Source organism: Bufo gargarizans, chromosome 6 (genome assembly GCF_014858855.1).
Source record: "Bufo gargarizans isolate SCDJY-AF-19 chromosome 6, ASM1485885v1, whole genome shotgun sequence".
Lineage (NCBI taxonomy): Eukaryota > Metazoa > Chordata > Amphibia > Anura > Bufonidae > Bufo > Bufo gargarizans.
In genome coordinates, this window is record NC_058085.1 from 346,322,370 (window position 1) to 346,341,726 (window position 19,357).

The 19,357-nt window shown below is 46.8% G+C and overlaps 1 protein-coding gene across 1 annotated transcript; it reads left to right on the forward strand.

Moving 5' to 3' along the window:
• The first annotated feature begins 8,630 nt into the window (after positions 1-8,630).
• Positions 8,631-15,722, forward strand: LOC122941423 (V-type proton ATPase subunit e 2). Its single transcript, XM_044298673.1, has 4 exons — positions 8,631-8,805; positions 10,034-10,081; positions 12,850-12,969; positions 15,033-15,722. Exons 1-3 carry the CDS (start codon positions 8,702-8,704, stop codon positions 12,941-12,943), a joined length of 246 nt encoding a protein of 81 aa, XP_044154608.1. The 5' UTR covers positions 8,631-8,701; the 3' UTR covers positions 12,944-12,969; positions 15,033-15,722.
• Positions 15,723-19,357: the final 3,635 nt, after the last annotated feature.

A 19,357-nucleotide genomic window follows, 5' to 3' on the forward strand; every position in this document is an offset into this window, starting at 1 on the left:
CTTATCCTGTACTGATCCTGAGTTACATCCTGTATTATACTTCAGAGCTGCACTCACTATTCTGCTGGTGCAGTCACTGTGTACATACATTACTTATCCTGTACTGATCCTGAGTTACATCCTGTATTATACTTCAGAGCTGCACTCACTATTCTGCTGGTGCAGTAATAAGAAATAGTTTTAGAGCAGCACAAAATGGACCTTCTGACCTGTCCGGAATGCATCAGCCGTGATGGAACCGCCAATCCAACGCCGTCCCATGTATATGAGTAGATAACAGAAGATTTCACAGCAGCATATCCAGTGTGACTTTTATTGGGGACCAAGAGTGCACACAAATACGACGAAGTATACTGGTACAAAATTAGTCAAACATATAAATACCCTACTAAGCCCCCCATGTGACATGATATAGCCAATAAGCAAAAACTACTCTTTAATACCACCTGTGTTAATTAAAATGATCAATGCTGCCAATAGAAGTGTTACTCCAGAATCAAATGTACCTGGTACTCATTAGACAATCTTTTAAGATATGACAGTAATCATCCACGCTGTATGCATGACTCCTTACCTTGGAGCCAGATGCTGCGAGTGAGACGAGTGGTGTCAGATGATGTATTCACGAACCGTATTAATGAGATGTGCAATAAATTTGCCAAGAGAAAATATCCACGCAGGCTGTTACACAGATCGAGAGCCCGGATCTCCTTGGCTGACAGGGTGTCCACCGTTCAGGCTTCATCTAGGAATAAGAACATGGGACGAATCCCGTTTGTATCTACCTATAGCCACCACCAGGGGCGTTGCTAGGGTCTCAAAAGATCCGGGGCACAAGCCCCAATAAATATGTTGCCCCCCCCCCCGCACGTTGCTGTACTTGCTATACAGCAGCACTTACCTGTCACATCCAGGGCCTCCAGGTGACGTCTCCTCTCTGTCATCATCTTCTCTGTAGATCTTCTCCACTCGGTCCGGACACTTCTCTCAGCCGCCTCGTCTCTGCAGAGTGTGACACACAGACATCTTAGCTTCCTCACATTCTATCATTATCCCCCAACTGGAGTCCCCACAGTGTTATCCTGCTGCTTGCTGTGCCCCCCCCCCCAGGGGTGTAGCTATAGGGGGTGCAGAGCTAGCAGTCGCTACCGGGCCCAGGAGCCTGAAGGGGCCCAAAGACACTTGTGCCGCATAAGAAGACACACAAAGCACTGAGGGAAGGGGGGCCCAAGCTGAACTCTTGCACCGGGGCCCATGAGCCTTTAGTTACGCCCCTGCCCCCCCCCCAATACCCCCAAATACTATCCTGAAGAAACATTACTGCCCCCCATAGTAATAGTGCTCCTCATAGTCCCACCAATAGTAATTCCCTTCTAGAATGCCCTCATTAGTAACACTGCCCCAACCGTGATAATGCTCCTCAACAATGCCCCCATTATTATAAGAGCCCTCCCATATTAATAATACCCTCACAGAGTCCCCAGTAGAAATAAGGCCCCCTATTGTTCCCCCAGTGGTAATAAAGCTGCTCTCTACAGACCCCTCAGTAGTAATAAGACCCCCATAGTGCTCTTAGTAGAAATAAGGCGGATCTATAAGACCCTCCTATAGAGCCCCCAGTAGTAATAAGACCGCCTATAATGTCCCCTGGATCTGCAGTGCCCCCTGCAGTTATAATCCTCCCTCCACCATACAGTCCCATGTAAATAACATCACCTCCTCCCCAGCCGCCTCCAACGCACAATAATCCCATGTAAACATCACCCCCTAAGGCTACTTTCACACTTGCGTTCGTGCGGATCTGTCCTGTACTTGTATCGTGCGGATCTGCACCGATAATACAAACAAATGCATCCGTTCAGGACCGATTCGTTTGTATTAGATTTGAATTTCTAAGTCCCAATACGGATCCGTCCTGACTTACATTAAAAGTCAATGGGGGACGGATCCGTTTACAATTGCACCATTTTGTGTCAATGCAAAGGGATCCGTCCCCATTGGCTTGCATTGTAAGTCAGGATGGATACGTTTGGCCCTGCAAGGCCACACGGACACAAAAACGCTGCGTGCAGCATTTTAGGGTCCGCCTCCAAAACGGAACGGGGGGCCGTACGGAGCCGAACGAATGCATTCTGAATGGATCTGCATCCATTCAGAATGCATTGGGGTTAAACTGATGCATTTGGAGCTGCTTGTGAGCCTTGAAGCGGATCTCACAAGCGGATCCCCAAACTCAAGTGTGAACGTAGCCTAAACATTAATTCCCATGTACATAAACATCATTCCCCCCCACCATCCACTTTCCACATACAGTCCCATGTAAATAACATCACTCCCTCCCCCAGCCACCTCAAGCACACAGTTCCATGTCAATAACATCCCTCCCTTCAGCCCTAACATACATCCCAGTTAAATAAACTCCCAGCATCTGCCTCTCCCTTAACTTACCTCTCCTCATGTACAGACATCACCATTAGGCTCCTTCTCCTCTTCACTCCGGTCCAATCCTGCACTGGTCACATGATGGTGACATCATCAAGGTCATCCTATCACAGCCTGTTTTGCTGATCACATGACCTGTGATGTCACCATAGGTCCTTCACCTCTTCCCAGTGTAAGATTCAATTGTATTGCCGTTCTGTGTACGGCAATACAGTTGTATCTAGCAGGCAGGCAGGACATTCGGGGCCCAGGCCCTGAATGTTTTAACCTAGCGACGCCCCTGCCCACCACAGTGTAGATATTGCACAGATCCTGAGAAAGGATTGGCATATTTTACACAGTGGTCTTCCTTCAGTAAGTTAATTTGATAAACCGCCATTGATGGCATACAAACGTGGTGTTAACTTACGTGACAAGATGATTAAGACCGACATAGGTGAAGTTAACAAAGGAGGTCAGACCTGCACTCACTATTCACTGTGTACATACATTACTTATCCTGTACTGATCCTGAGTTACATCCTGTATTATACTCCAGAGCTGCACTCACTATTCTGCTGGTGCAGTCACTGTGTACATACATTACATTACTTATCCTGTACTGATCCTGAGTTACATCCCTCATTATACTTCAGAGCTGCACTCACTATTCTGCTAGTTATTAATGGAAACAACCAGAGTAAGGCCTCTTTCACACTACCATATGGCTATTTCAGTTTTGCGGTCCGTTTTTTCACTGATCCATTGTTCCGTTTTTTTGTTTCCGTTTTTCCGTATGGCATATACAGTATACAGTAATTACATAGAAAAAATTGGGCTGGGCATAACATTTTCAATAGATGGTTCCGCCAAAACGGAACGGATACAGAAGACATACGGATGCATTTTCGTATGTGTTCTGTTTTTTTTTTGCAGACCCATTGACTTGAATGGAGCCACGGAATGTGATTTGCGGGCAATAATAGGACATGTTCTATCTTTTAATGGATTTGAAAAACGGAAATACGGAAACGGAATGCATACGGAGTACATTCAGTTTTTTTTTGCGGAACCATTGAAATTAATGGTTCCGTATACGGACGGTATACAAAACACAAAAAACGGCCGTGGTAGTGTGAAAGAGGCCTAAATAGGTTATGGGCAGCTCTCTAACATATACTCAAGCTCTATTTTGTCTCCTGTCAAAATTGTGCATACACTGGTTTTCATGGGTTGGCATGGCCATGCGGTGATTGAGAAGTGGCCGCGGTGCTGCGAGAACTATGTGACCCTGAAGGCTGTGCTGGTATACAGTCGTGGCCAAAAGTTTTGAGAATTACATAAATATTGGAAATTGGAAAAGTCGCTGCTTAAGTTTTTATAATAGCAATTTGCATATACTCCAGAATGTTATGAAGAGTGATCAGATGAATTGCATAGTCCTTCTTTGCCATGAAAATTAACTTAATCCCAAAAAAACCTTTCCACTGCATTTCATTGCTGTCATTAAAGGACCTGCTGAGATCATTTCAGTAATCGCCTTGTTAACTCAGGTGAGAATGTTGACGATCACAAGGCTGGAGATCATTATGTCAGGTCTGATCGGGTTAAAATGGCAGACTTGACCTGTTAAAAGGAGGGTGATCCTTGAAATCATTGTTCTTCCATTGTTAACCATGGTGACCTGCAAAGAAACGGGTGCAGCCATCATTGCGTTGCATAAAAATGGCTTCACAGGCAAGGATATTGTGGCTACTAAGATTGCACCTCAATCAACAATTTATAGGATCATCAAGAACTTCAAGGAAAGAGGTTCAATTCTTGTTAAGAAGGCTTCAGGGCGTCCAAGAAAGTCCAGCAAGCGCCAGGATCGTCTCCTAAAGAGGATTCAGCTGCGGGATCGGAGTGCCACCAGTGCAGAGCTTGCTCAGGAATGGCAGCAGGCAGGTGTGAGCGCATCTGCACGCACAGTGAGGCGAAGACTTTTGGAAGATGGCCTGGTGTCAAGAAGGGCAGCAAAGAAGCCATTTCTCTCCAAAAAAAACATCAGGGACAGACTGATCTTCTGCAGAAAATATGGTGAATGGACTGCTGAGGACTGGGGCAAAGTCATATTCTCCGATGAAGCCTCTTTCCGATTGTTTGGGGCATCAGGAAAAAGGCTTGTCCGGAGAAGAAAAGGTGAGCGCTACCATCAGTCCTGTGTCATGCCAACAGTAAAGCATCCTGAGACCATTCATGTGTGGGGTTGCTTCTCATCCAAGGGAGTGGGTTCACTCACAATTTTGCCCAAAAACACAGCCATGAATAAAGAATGGTACCAAAACACCCTCCAACAGCAACTTATTCCAACAATCCAACAACAGTTTGGTGAAGAACAATGCATTTTCCAGCACGATGGAGCACCGTGCCATAAGGCAAAAGTGATAACTAAGTGGCTCGGGGACCAAAACGTTGACATTTTGGGTCCATGGCCTGGAAACTCCCCAGATCTTAATCCCATTGAGAACTTGTGGTCAATCCTCAAGAGGCGGGTGGACAAACAAAAACCCACTAATTCTGACAAACTCCAAGAAGTGATTATGAAAGAATGGGTTGCTATCAGTCAGGAATTGGCCCAGAAGATGATTGAGAGCATGCCAAGTCGCATTGCAGAGGTCCTGAAAAAGAAGGGTCAACACTGCAAATACTGACTCTTTGCATAAATGTCATGTAATTGTCGATAAAAGCCTTTGAAACGTATGAAGTGCGTGTAATTATATTTCACTACATCACAGAAACAACTGAAACAAAGATCTAAAAGCAGTTTAGCAGCAAACTTTGTGAAAACTAATATTTGTGTCATTCTCAAAACTTTTGGCCACGACTGTACAAGTAACCCATTCAAAACAAATTGCATTTTCACTGTGCATTAATGGCTGCAAGGTGTTGGAGGATACCACACGGCCATTAATGAGCAGTAAAAAAGTCATCTCTATACTGAGTTACGTAAATACTGATGCTGCTGCACGCCTGCGCTGTGTGGCTGTACCCTTAGTCCTCAGGTACACAACCATATTTTTGGTCAGTGTCTGCTCACATATTTATTTCTATGCAAAAAAAAAAAACAGCAGCATCCATGTTCTGTCTGCATCCGGGCCGCAACCTTTATAATTCTTGTCCATTTTATAGGCTTTTTTTATTTCAATGGGTCCCTCAAAAATGGTTTTCACTCTTTGCATTGGAAATTACGAAATCCGCTGCTACAGATTAACAATCCGCACCAGAGGTCAGTTTCTGCTGCTGATTTTTTTTCTGCCATGTATGAAAGAGGATAGCTAAAAACATTCACTTTGCCGGTCCTGTACAATGCTGCAGATGTAGCGCACAGAAATCTGCAGCTAATCATGTGAACCAGCCTAAAGCCTCATTCCCCGCGGACAGCACACGTCCCCGTTCCTTTTAGGCCTCTTGTACACGGCTCGGCAAATCCCAGGCGCCATGGCGAGCAGGAATTTGGTCCTGGCACTTGGGTATTTGTCAGCCCGTTTTCAAAGGTGCCCAGGCGACGGGTGCGGAGCGCCGGAGGGGGGCCCGTTTTGTCCGGAAGCAGCAGGAGTGGAGATGAGCGCCTCCATTGTGGAAGCGCTCATCTCCATATTCATCTGTATCGCCGTCCTCAGGACAGTGATACAGATGAATGGTGCGGAGGAGGAGGGGAGAGGCGTCTCCCTTGCCCGTTCCTCTGATAGGCTACAGGCACTAGGTCTGTAGCCTATCAGAGGCCGGCGCAGGCGGCACGAGCGCCGCCTGAGCCGTACAGTGCAGGAAACAGGCCGGAAGAGGCCTGCATCGCATCACTGACATTGAGGTAAGTATGTGAGTTTATTGTTTTTATTATTTATAGTACAGTATGGCAAGAAGGGGGGTGGGGGCCCTATATACTGGCACAATATGGGGGGCGGGCACTATGGAGAAGAGGGGAAGCACTATGTGGGCCCTATATACTGGCACAATATGGGGGGCGGGCACTATGGAGAAGAGAGGAAGCACTATGGGGGCCCTATATACTGGCACAATATGGGGGGTGGGCACTATGGAGAAGAGGGGAAGCACTATGTGGGCCCTATATACTGGCACAATATGGGGGGCGGGCACTATGGAGAAGAGGGGAAGCACTATGGGGGCCCTATATACTGGCACAATATGGGGGACGGGCACTATGTGGGCCCTATATACTGGCACAATATGGGGGGCGGGCACTATGGAGAAGAGGGGAAGCACTATGGGGGCCCTATATACTGGCACAATATGGGGGGCGGGCACTATGTGGGCCCTATATACTGGCACAATATGGGGGGCGGGCACTATGGAGAAGAGGGGAAGCACTATGGGGGCCCTATATACTGGCACAATATGGGGGGCGGGCACTATGTGGAAGAGGGGAAGCACTATGTGGGCCCTATATACTGGCACAATATGGGGGGCGGGCACTATGGAGAAGAGGGGAAGGAGCACTATGGGGGCATCTACTGGGGGCTTTATGACGCGGCTCCGCCCGGCTCCTAGATTCCAAGGAAATTTGTCAAGCCCTGCCCTAACAGCTCTACCTGTCTGCAGAATGGTTAACTCTATAATTTCCAGAGTGCACAGCCTAGAGGGAACAGTGGCCACAGACATCCCTGCCTCACGGAAAATCATTTATTTTCCCTACAGCACCCCAAAACCCCATTACTTTCCCGGACTATGGCTTTCAGTGGTTGATACGCTACAGACATGCTGGGAGTTGTAGTTTCCCAGGCTGCACGTACAATATTCCATAGAGGACATGCTGGGAGTTGTAGTTTCCCAGGCTTCAGGTACAATATTCTATAGAGGACATCCTGAGAGTTGTAGATTCTTAAGGTACACACACAATATTCTATTGAGGGGATGCTGAGAGTTGTAGTTACTCAGGATGCACATACAGTATTCTATAGAGGGAATGCTGGGAGTTGTAGTTTCCCAGGCTGCACATACAATATTCTACAGAGGACATGCTGGGAGTTGTAGTTTCCCAGGCTGCAGGTACAATATTCTAGAGGACATGCTGGGAGTTGTAGTTCCCAAGGCTGCAGGTACATTATACTACAGAGGACATGCTGGGAGGTGTAGTTTCCAAGCTGCTGGTACATTATTCTACAGAGGACATGCTGGGAGGTGTAGTTTCCCAGGCTGTGTGCTGGTACATTATTCTACAGAGGACATGATGGGAGGTGTAGTTTCCCAGGCTGCTGGTACATTATTCTACAGAGGACATGCTGGGAGGTGTAGTTTCCCAGGCTGTGTGCTGGTACATTATTCTACAGAGGACATGATGGGAGGTGTAGTTTCCCAGGCTGCTGGTACATTATTCTACAGAGGACATGCTGGGAGGTGTAGTTTCCCAGGCTGTGTGCTGGTACATTTATTCTACAGAGGACATGATGGGAGGTGTAGTTTCCCAGGCTGTGTGCTGGTACATTATTCTACAGAGGACATGCTGGGAGGTGTAGTTTCCCAGGCTGCTGGTACATTATTCTACAGAGGACATGCTGGGAGTTGTAGTTTCCCAGGCTGTGTGCTGGTACATTATTCTACAGAGGACATGCTGGGAGGTGTAGTTTCCCAGGCTGCTGGTACAATATTCTACAGAGGACATGATGGGAGGTGTAGTTTCCCAGGCTGCTGGTACAATATTCTACAGAGGACATGATGGGAGGTGTAGTTTCCCAGGCTGCTGGTACATTATTCTACAGAGGACATGATGGGAGGTGTAGTTTTCCAGGCTGCTGGTACATTATTCTACAGAGGACATGATGGGAGGTGTAGTTTTCCAGGCTGCTGGTACATTATTCTACAGAGGACATGCTTGGAGTTGTAGTTTCCCAGGCTGCTGGTACATTATTCTACAGAGGACATGCTGGGAGTTGTAGTTCCCCAGGCTGCTGGTACATTATTCTACAGAGGACATGATGGGAGGTGTAGTTTCCCAGGCTGCTGGTACATTATTCTACAGAGGACATGATGGGAGGTGTAGTTTTCCAGGCTGCTGGTACATTATTCTACAGAGGACATGATGCTCCTGGATGTAGAATGAATCAGAGATGCTCAGTGAGGATTGACACGAGACTCAGCCAATAGGATCAGACTACGGAGGAGCGGCAGCCAATAGGATCAGACTACGGAGGAGCGGCAGCCAATAGCAGGGCGGCAGGAAGTGCAGGTGACAGCGGCGGTCTGTGCGGTGATACACTGTGTCCGGACGGTAATCCTCGCCAACATGACGGCGCACTCGTTCACGGTGCCCATGATAATTTTCACCACCTTCTGGGGCATCATCGGCATCGCGGCCCCCTGGTTCGTCCCGAAAGGCCCTAACAGAGGGTAAGCGGGGTCCTCCTCAGCATCACTGGTGATGGAGCCGCCGGCCATTGGCTGCGATCACACCTAGCTCTCCGTGGAGTAACCCGCCAGATCTGTGCATGCTTAGACTTGTAGTGCGGATGACTGGTGTAGTAGTAGGCCCATCTATAAATGATGGGAGGCAGTAGTCCTGCTGTAACCTCCTCTCCTCTTCTACATTCTCAGATGTAGCAGTGCTGAGTAAGACACAGAGAGCTGGCTGTGCACAGAAGGGGCTGTTACATCTCTTTCTATGGATCACCTTGTAATCGGTCTGTGACCCCAGTGCAGTCTACCATCCAGTCTGAGTCACGCTGGGGTATGTTTTTAGAGGGGGACTATTGGGGTACCTCTAGGAAACCCCTACAAGTACAGGGGGACCAGAAGCCCAGGCCCTATCCATACTGACAAATCCTTTGTTAAAGGGGTATTCCCGACTTAGGGCTCATGCACACGAGCATATTTTCTTTCCATATCCGTTCCATTTTGCGGAACCATTAATTTCAATGGGTCCGCAAAAAAAACGGAAGTTACTCCGTGTGCATTCCGTTTCCGTATGTCCGTTCTGCAAAAGAATAGAACATGTCCTATTATTGTCTGCATTACGGACACGGATAGGACTGTTCTATTAGGGGCCAGATGTTCTGTTGCGCAAAATACAGAATGCACGCGGACGTCGTCCGTATTTATTGCGGACCACAAAATACATACGGTCGTGTGCATGAGCTGTAATACAAAGTGACGGCATATAGCTAAGATAGATAAACTATGCCATCACTTTATGAAAGGTGGGGGTCCGACATCTGGGACTCCCACGATCCTGAGCGTGAAGGGGACACAGCGCTGGTTTATGGCGGCATCCACTTCTTGGTCTTCTCTTATCATGGGTGTTCCCGGCCATCTTCTCTGCATGAACCGCAGCACAAATCCAAGCAAGTCTATGGGCTGTGCTGCCCAAATCCAAGCAAATCTATGGGCTGTGCTGCCCAAATCCAAGCAAGTCTATGGGGCTGTGCTGCCCAATTCCAAGCAAGTCTATGGGCTGTGCTGCCCAAATCCAAGCAAGTCTATGGGCTGTGCTGCCTGCCGGTCCCTGCACAGACAGGAGCAGGGGGTATAGTATTGGCCCCCATAATTTTATAGGTGGGGTATTACTTTTAATTATATTAGATGAGCATTCATATTGACCAATTTCTTTCCCCTCTTTCAGGGTCATCATCACCATGTTGGTCACCACAGCCGTGTGCTGCTATCTCTTGTAAGTATCTGCTCTTCTGAAAGGGCTGATCTTTAAAGGGAACCCGTCACGTTGCACGTGGTCTCTAATCTGGAGGCAGCAGGTTATAGAGCAGGAGGAGCTGAGCAGATTGATATCTAATTTGATGGGAACAGATTGGGTATATCTTGTATTTTATTCATTTATATCCCTGCTCATTCTGGGCTTTGAAGTCCAGGAGGCGGTCCTATCAGTGACTGACAGCCTTCCCTCTATGACTGTGTATACAGAGATAACTGTCAATCACTGATAGGACCGCCTCCTGGACTTCAAAGCCCAGAATGAGCAGGGATATAAATGAATAAAATACAAGATATACCCAATCTGTTCCCATCAAATTAGATATCAATCTGCTCAGCTCCTCCTGCTCTATAACCTGCTGCCTCCAGATTAGAGACCACGTGCAATGTGACAGGTTCCCTTTAATTACGTACCGACCAAGTGACTCTAATGAGTTGTAAAAAGCCGCACTACTTTAAAGGTTGTGGACATCTTTGAGGCAGTTTTTTTTAATGATTGTATTTGACTCATTTTGGGCTAAAAAATCAATCATTTTTTTCAGTTGGTCTTTATAAAAAATAAAAGAAATTCCAGCAGTTTTTGAGATACAGGGGGTCTATTTGCGGACTGTCCATCAGCTGACTGCTCATGTAAAGCCTTATCTCTGATCTCCTGACCTCATAAACACTCATTATAGCTTAAGGCTATAATGGTTGCTATGACGCTGTGCGCTTCACGCCGCCTAATCGGCCTAACTTAGGGCTCTTTCACACTTGCGTTGTCCGGATCCGGCGTGTACTCCATTTGCCGGAATTTCACGCCGGAAAAACGCAAGTGAACTGAAAGCATTTGAAGACGGATCCGTCTTCAAAATGCGTTCAGTGTTACTATGGCAGCCAGGACGCTATTAAAGTCCTGGTTGCCATAGTAGGAGCGGGGGAGCAGTATACTTACCGTCCGTGCGGCTCACGGGGGCGCTCCAGAATGACGTCAGAGCGCCCCATGCGCATGGATGACGTGCCATGCGATCAAGTCATCCATGCGCGTGGGCCCTGACGTCACTCTGAAGCGCCCCGGGAGCCGCACGGACGGTAAGTATGCTGCTCCCCCGCTCCCCACTACACTTTACCATGGCTGCCAGGACTTTAGCGTCCCGGCAGCCATGGTAACCATTCAGAAAAAGCTAAACGTCGGATCCGGCAATGCGCTGAAACAACGTTTAGCTTAAGGCCGGATCCGGATCAATGCCTTTCAATGGGCATTAATTCCGGATCCGGCCTTGCGGCAAGTGTTCAGGATTTTTGGCCGGAGCAAAAAGCGCAGCATGCTGCGGTATTTTCTCCGGCCAAAAAACGTTCCGGTCCTGAACTGAAATCATCCTGAACGGATTTCTCTCCATTCAGAATGCACGGGGATAATCCTGATCAGGATTCTTCCGGCATAGAGCCCCGACGACGGAACTCTATGCCGGAAGAAAAGAACGCAAGTGTGAAAGAGCCCTTATCAAACTGAAAAGAATATGGCCTAAATAGTGTTAGAGCTGTCAGGAGATCAGAGATAAGGACCACACATGAGCCGTTGACAATGACATTTTTTAATAAACACCAATTCAGTAAATTATTTTTAGCCCAAAATGAGTAAAATGCAATCATAAAAAATAAATAAAAATATTGTCCTGAAGGCGTCCATAGCCTTGAAGGCAAATCTTTAGTGCTGTACAGTACCAGCAAAGCGGCTGAGATTTCCAGAAAGCTCATCCAGATGCTGCAAAAATCAGCTCCAGTGTAAATTGACCTACAGTGTGGATCTCCACCTCGGATTTCGCCCTTTTCAATGCAGAGAGTGAAATCCGTGGTGAATCCACCGCAGAATTGCCGCAAAAACCTCATGTGACCATACCTGAGTGGGGTTTTCTGGGGTCTGAATACCGATGCACTATCCATAGTACCACCAGTATCAGTCATGCGTATTCGGAGTGTGGTTACTTTTGCAAGTTTGATATGGCGTATATCCTACCGCTGAGCACCGACGTCTTCCTACCAGTCTGCGGACCACATATCTGCAGATATCCTTAGTATAGCTCATCAGTATCGGATCGCTGGGGGTCTGACTCCTGGCACCCCTGCCAATCAGCTGTTTGATGAGGATTCAGTGCTTGGGTGCCTTTGCCCTCTGACATCACATGGCCTTTCTGCTGCTCAGCCCCCAAGTTCAAGTGAATTGGACAGAGCTGCAATACCAAACACAACCACTATACAATGTATGGCGCTGTGCTTCGTATGCAATGGAAAGGCTGCAGCACTCCGCCTCTTCAAAAACAGCAGGGGTGCCAGGAGTCGGACCCCCACCAAACTGATATCCTTAGGAAACGTCATCAATTTGTTTTTAGTCCTGGAAACCGCTATTTAAAGAGGTTGTGTGATGGTAGCCATCTTGTTTCCCACTTTGGTCAGAGGACTCTGGTATTTTGGAAGGTCCTCTGTTCCATCTGTCTCTTAGTTGGATGACCATAGAGGGGAGGAGTGGTATGGAGGGCTGTCTAAACATGTGCACCTATCGGCAGTACAGGGGATAGTCATGGTGAGACCCCTTGGTTGTATTTGTACCACCCAGTGCATGACAGAGGTTCTCCATCTCATTGATCCCTCTATGTCATGCACCACGAGCTCAGACATGGGTACGATGAGAAACCATACAAGATGTGATTATACTGGGACCAGTAAAGACTTCCTGATGTCTCTTCTCTGTAGTTGGCTGGTGACCATCTTATCCCAAGTCAATCCACTATTTGGACCACAGTTGAAAAATGACACAATTTGGTATGTGCGGTTCCTATGGGAGTGAAGAGGCTGGAACGGCAAACTTATAAGGTAATGTCTCACGGCCCGCATACGGCCTTGTTCACACACTGAATCAATACGTTTTAAAGCCAAAGACTGGAATTAGATCCAAAAGTTGAATGCTTTGTGCACACGGCCGTATCGTGGTTCTCTTCTGTATGGAGCCAAAGAAACCGTTGTGGTATGTTCCATGAGATGCCGTATGTACAGAGGTATTGCCCCCTTGTAGAATATCTCTTTACATACGGCACCCAATGGAGCACTGTATGGCGGCACATGGAGCCCCACACTGGCTGTGTGCATGAGGCCTAAGGGCTGAACACGCGGTGACGTTGCGCATGTGCACCCTTTTCACAGACACGAGTCCCTATTTTCATTTTTGCATTTTGGATTTTTCCTTCCCACATTCCAATAGCCATAACATTTTTATTTTTCTGTTCACATAGCCATTATTTTTAGGCGGGACAAGCTGCATTTTTTTAATGCCACCATTTAATTTACCATTACTTGTATTGGAAAACTGAAAAAAAAATTGTGGGGTAAAATTGAAAACAAAACAGAATTCCGCCAAGGTTTTTGGGGTTTTGACATCACAGCGTTCGCTATGCTCTAAAAATGACCTGACGTCCTTACTCTGCGGCTCGATACGATGGCAGCAATACCAAACTTACGATATAGTATAGTTTTTATTTTGTTTAAAAACCTTTGAAAATAAAATCTAAATTTTCTTTGCATTGCTATATTCTGACAGCCATAACCTTTTTTATTTCCATCTACAGAGCAGTATGAGGGCTTGTTTTTTGTGTAACTGTAGTTTTTCTGCGACTTTTGATCACGGTTATTCAATTTTTTTGTTACAATGTTCACCGCACAAGAAATATTTAATATTTTAATAGTTAAAGGGGTTTTCCCATCTCAGATAATGGGGGCATATCGCTAGGATATGCCCCCATTGTCTGATAGGTGCGGGTCCCACCGCTGGGACCCGCACCTACAATGAGAACGGAGCCGGAAAATGAACGGAGGGCGCACTGCACATGTGTAGCCACCCTCCATTCATTTCTATGGGGCCGCCGAAAATAGCTGAACACTGGCTCGGCTATTGCCGTCTGCCCCATAGAAATGAATAGGAGCGTGGGCCGTGCATGCGTGGTGCGTTTCCATTCACTTTTATGGGAGCAGCGCTTGGTGGTGGACGGACTCCGGGAAATCCGGAGTCCTCCAGCCACAGCGCTCCCCGCTTCGTTCTCGCGATATGCCCCCATTGTCTGAGATGGGAATGCCCCTTTAAGACATTTTCAGACTCTGCGATACCTAATAAAGATATTTTTTTTATTGTTTATATATCAAATTGGAAAAGGGGGCGATTTAAACATTTTAATATATATAAAAAAAATAAAAATTCACTTTTTTGTTAATATCTATCAAGTACATGGGATCTTTTGATCTCTTCTCCTATTCACCCTAAGGCTCCATTCACACATCCGCAATGTATTTTGCGGATCCGCAAAACACAGAAAGCAACAATGTGCGGTCCGCATTTTGCGGACCGCACATTGCCGGTACTAATAGAATATGCCTGTTCTTGTCCGCAATTGCTGACAAGAATAGGACATGTTCTATTTTTTTGCGGAACGGAAGTGCGGACCCAGAAGTGCGGGTCCGCAATTCCGTGTCCAGGCAGCACGATGTGCTGCCCCATAGAAATGGATGGGTCCGCAATTCCGTTCCGCAAAATGCGGAACGAAATTGCGGACGTGTGAATGGACCCTAATAGTGAATAGGATTTTTATACTGTCCATGCTGAACTGTGCCTCCCCTGTCAATGGGTTTGCAACAAAGGCACGGCAGTACCACAGTCGTGTGAATGCGACCTTAGTCCGATTTACTTCAATAGAGCTGAGCTGTAATACCAGACCCATCCTGAATACAGGGGGTGGCACTGTTTCTAGAAGAAAGCAGCCATGGTTTTTCTCTATCTGCACAAGGGATTTACATGGGGAATTGCTGGGGACGGGTAATGCGTCTGGACAGTAACATCAGACCTGTGCCTAGTGTTTTTGAGCCTAATACGCTAATTCCTCTCTTTGCAGGTTTCCACTTTGATGTCATCCTCATCCCCCTCCTACACTCAGTATCTATTAGACAACCTGAGAGAATTTTCCACACCCCTGTACGTTTTTTGACCAGTCCCACAATGGAAACCAAGTCTGTCCCACGTACAGCACACACAGTCCGGGCCTAGGAGACATGGACTGGAGTTTGTAATGGGGCAGATTTTTTAAACTGTTTGAAAGAAAAACTCTGTTGCCCATAGCAACCAATCGCAGCACAGCTTTCATTGCATCAAGGCCAAATATGGAATGAAAGCTGTGCTGTGATTGGTTGCCATGGGCAACAAAGACAGTTTTTTTTTTTCTTTCAGACAGGTTTATACATCTCCCCCTGTGTGTTCTGAATGAAATGTGTAGTAAAAAATGAATGCTACATTCGGCTGTTTTAGAGGAGAACGGTCCTTGTTACCCGTTGCAGCCAATCACAGGGCAGCTTTCCTTTTTCCCTCAGTAGTCTGAGATAAAAGCTGAGCTCTGTCTGGTTGCTATGGGCAACAAGGCCCACTTTTTCAGTCAGACAGTTTTGATTAAATCTCCCCCATTGTCGATACGGTTGCGTGTGACCAATGTAGAGGCGGCTCGGATCTTGCCAACGATTCTCCAGCCATGTTGTGGATTTAACTTATTTTGTGTATTTCTGGACAGTGCAATAAATAATAATGTGAAGAACTCGTTTTTGTCCATTAACAATTCTGATAAAATTGTAGGCCTCGCGCACACAGCCATATTTTTATTCCCTGTGTTATTTGCGGATGTAAACTGACCCATTCATTTCTATGGGGCCATTCTGCAGACCATCTCCTATCCTGGTCTGTATTGCGGGAGAGTATAGTCATTTCTATTGATGGGAGTGAGAAAAAAGTGCACATGGACGGTATTTGCATTTTGCTGACCGACTTATGGACATTAGGGCTCATGCACACGGCTGTGTTTTGCGGTCATGGATCATGGCCGAGTGCATGCCACCATATTTGACTCCTATAGGGATGTCCTATCCTTGTCTGGAAAATGGAGAAGAATAGGATATGTTCAAGTTAAATTTTTTTTTTTTTTTGCGGGGCCAAAGCACAGACATATGGGTGCGATGTCCACATCTTTTGCTGCCCCATTGAGATGCGTGGGTCCTGATCCGATCCCCAAAAAAACGTGGATCAGATGTGGATCACAGCCACTGTCATGTCCATGAGTCCTAAGTGAGATATTTCGCTGTACGGCCTACGTGGAGAAGTATAAATGCAGACGCCAGGAGACATGGAAATTGAAGAAATTTTAATCAGATGCTTACAACAATGAGAACACGGGACAGATTTCACATTAAATTAAAAGCGGCTCAGAAGAAATGTTCCCTTTCACTTAAAGGGGTTCGAAAAACATGGCTTCTTTCTTCCAGAAACCGCACCACAGACCCTGTCTGGTATTGCAGTTGATTTAAAGGGGGTTATCAGGGATTTTCATATTGATCCTCAAGATAGGACATAAATATGAGATCGGCGGAGGTCTGACTGCCGGGACACCAGTAAGGCCGAATGCACATGGCCGTGTTCCGTGGTATGCCGGGCTGGATTCCTATTCAGAGCAGGAGCGCACGGCATCATTGGTTGCTATGACGCCGTGCGCTTCATGCCGCCGCTGCTGTACAGTAATACTCGTATAGTGTATTACTGTACAGCAGCGGCGGCATGAAGAGCACGGCGTCATAGCAACCAATGATGCCGTGCGCTCCTGCTCTGAATAGGAATCCAGCCCGGCATACCATGGACTGCTCTTGGCCGCGGAACACGGCCGTGTGCGTTCGGCCTAAATCAGCTGTTTGAGGAAGCTGCGGTGCTCCCCCCGGAGCTACAGTGAGCCCCACAGCTTCCTCAGTGCGCTGTACATTGTATAGCGGCTGTGCTCGGTATCGCAGCTCAACCCCATTCACTTCTATGGGGCTGATCTGCACCTAGGCCACATGACCGAAGTACGGAGACGTCACTGACCTAGGCACTCGCTGAGGGCTGCAGCCTCTTCATACAGTGGATTGGCAGGGGTCCTGGTAAAACTCTTTACAATGTGATAGAGGTGCTATACCCCATACAACCTGTGAACAGGTGTGGCACTGTTTTTGGAAGAAGGCAGCCATGTTTTTCATATTCCTGGGTAACCCCTTTCAACATGGCAGTTAATGAGATTTCACAGCATGGACATGAAATACCAGATATGAGGTGGATTCAGATGATAATGGCTAAACATGATCCATTTATTGATCCCCATCACACTGATCCCTCCAGACAAGTATGCAAATGGCAGTGGACTGGCTTGTGTGCAGAAAGAAGGTTCATACACACACACCCCCTCCCTAAAATTAAAGGGGGTTTTCCCCATTTTATGTACATAAAGCATATTCACTGTTCCAATGGAATTCCGATCTCTGCTTGTTGTTATAGTTAAAACCGGTCCTGATCTTGTCGGGCTTCATTAAGAGACACACCTCGGATGATTTTATTTTTTTTTTATGACAGAAAGCAGAGATTTTGTAAAATATGCGGAATCAATTCAGAAAGTATATTGGAAAACTGTATAATTTGTAATGATACAACTTAGAAAGGTGGATGGCGGCAGCAAATCTCATCACTAACAGGTGGTGTCTGCGTGGCTGGACTCGAAACATCCAGGGTGGACCGCAAAAAAAAAAAAGAAGAATCCTTGTGTGGTTTGTACAGGACGCTGAAAGTTGTTTCCACCAGCGGCTATGCCCGTCAGGTTTAGGAGGAACACCTTTGACAGCACCACATGTTCCATAGTTCAGACATTATGATTATGAACCCTTCAGGTCACTCCACCGATTAGACCTTGTTCACATCATTTGGAGATCTGTCACGCCGTTCCGGCACCGGCAGATCCCCATTGACTGCAATGAGGTCCAGCGATGATCTGGCCATTTTCTGGCAAAAATGCCAGGTTTCGGTTAGACAAAAAACGTTGCATGTGACTTTTTTTGGTCCGGATCTCCAAAATAGAGATGTGAACATGGCCCTAAAGTTAGTTCTGGTGACTGTGGAGGCCACAACTCTCTCCTCACGTAGGTTCTCCTGTGACATACGGTGAGTTGCGCCCATCTTGCAGATTTTTATATATTTTTTTGGCACATGAAGTGGCTGTGGGTGCAGCTTGGCAGGGGTCAAACTCTCAGCATCTCTGAAGAGATCGCAGAACTCATGCTGGATTCTCTTCGACATTTACCTGCTCACCGTCGGCACTGCAGCAGGGACGGAGCAACTATAATTTCATTGCAAAGTCAACGGCGAGCAGGCAAAGGGTGAAGAGAAGGCAGCACTGGTAAGAGCTGTGGTCTCATAAAACAGCGGATCAGTGGGAGTCAGAGAAGAAGACCATTTTGCAGACAAGAGTAGCCATTTCTTACAAAGGGATGTGTTTGATCTGTAAAATGCAGAATGTACATGAGCGGCATCCAAGCTTTGGAGACCGCAAAACAGATACGGTCATGTGAACGCCCCCTTCTCATGGATGTTTGTGACAATAACGGGTACCTGAACCCACAGGTTTTTTTTTTTTTTGCAAAAACCACAGGTCTTGTGTTTACACCACTTTTGCACCAAGACAAAAAGACATACTGCTTTTTGCTGAAACCGGGAAGGTCTAGAAATCGACCAGCAAAGCAGTCCTGTGCGTACATCTGTCCCCTCGCCCACAATTCATCATGGAATTGAATACATTCACACATGACGCTACTGACCTGCATACACAGGAACACTAGACTACCAGGAATCTCGTTCTATGGGCAATAGAGACATGCTGATGAATGAGGCCCGATAAAGCATTATCCTGTACAAACCACACAAGGGAAACGCGTCTGACTTCATGGCCCACCCTGTACAATTGCAATCACGTGATTTCTGGTGAACATATCACATTGCAGTACATTAGACTGTAGTGGCAAAGTAAGCAACCGGATGCTTTTCGTTTTTTACGCAAGCCCCATTCACTTCCATGGAGCCAGAGCTGCGTGGAAAAAAAAAAAAAAAAAAAAATAATCGCACAATATAGAGCATGCTGTGGTTTTTCCTGAACACAAAGAGGATGCGTAAAAAGCTATTTCAAAAACGATCAGCGGATAGCTCTATCCAAATAGCCACCATCTTTTTTGCTGCTCCTGAAGAAACGTGGAATTTCACCCACATGGAAACAAGTCGAGCACGACAATTTAGATACCATCAGGCAGGGCGATTTGCTTTCGGCTCCAGCGCTTAGCTCTATGCTGATTACCATGCGCTTGGAGCTGTACGCAGGGGTGTAGCTATAGG

Excerpts from the sequence above, each read along its gene's own strand:
- LOC122941423 (XM_044298673.1), top strand. The coding sequence starts at position 8,702 with ATGACGGCGCACTCGTTCACGGTGCCCATGATAATTTTCACCACCTTC. Across the intron at positions 8,806-10,033 it reads CCGAAAGGCCCTAACAGAGG|GGTCATCATCACCATGTTGG; the intron begins GTAAGCGGGGTC and ends CCCCTCTTTCAG. Across the intron at positions 10,082-12,849 it reads GCCGTGTGCTGCTATCTCTT|TTGGCTGGTGACCATCTTAT; the intron begins GTAAGTATCTGC and ends TCTTCTCTGTAG.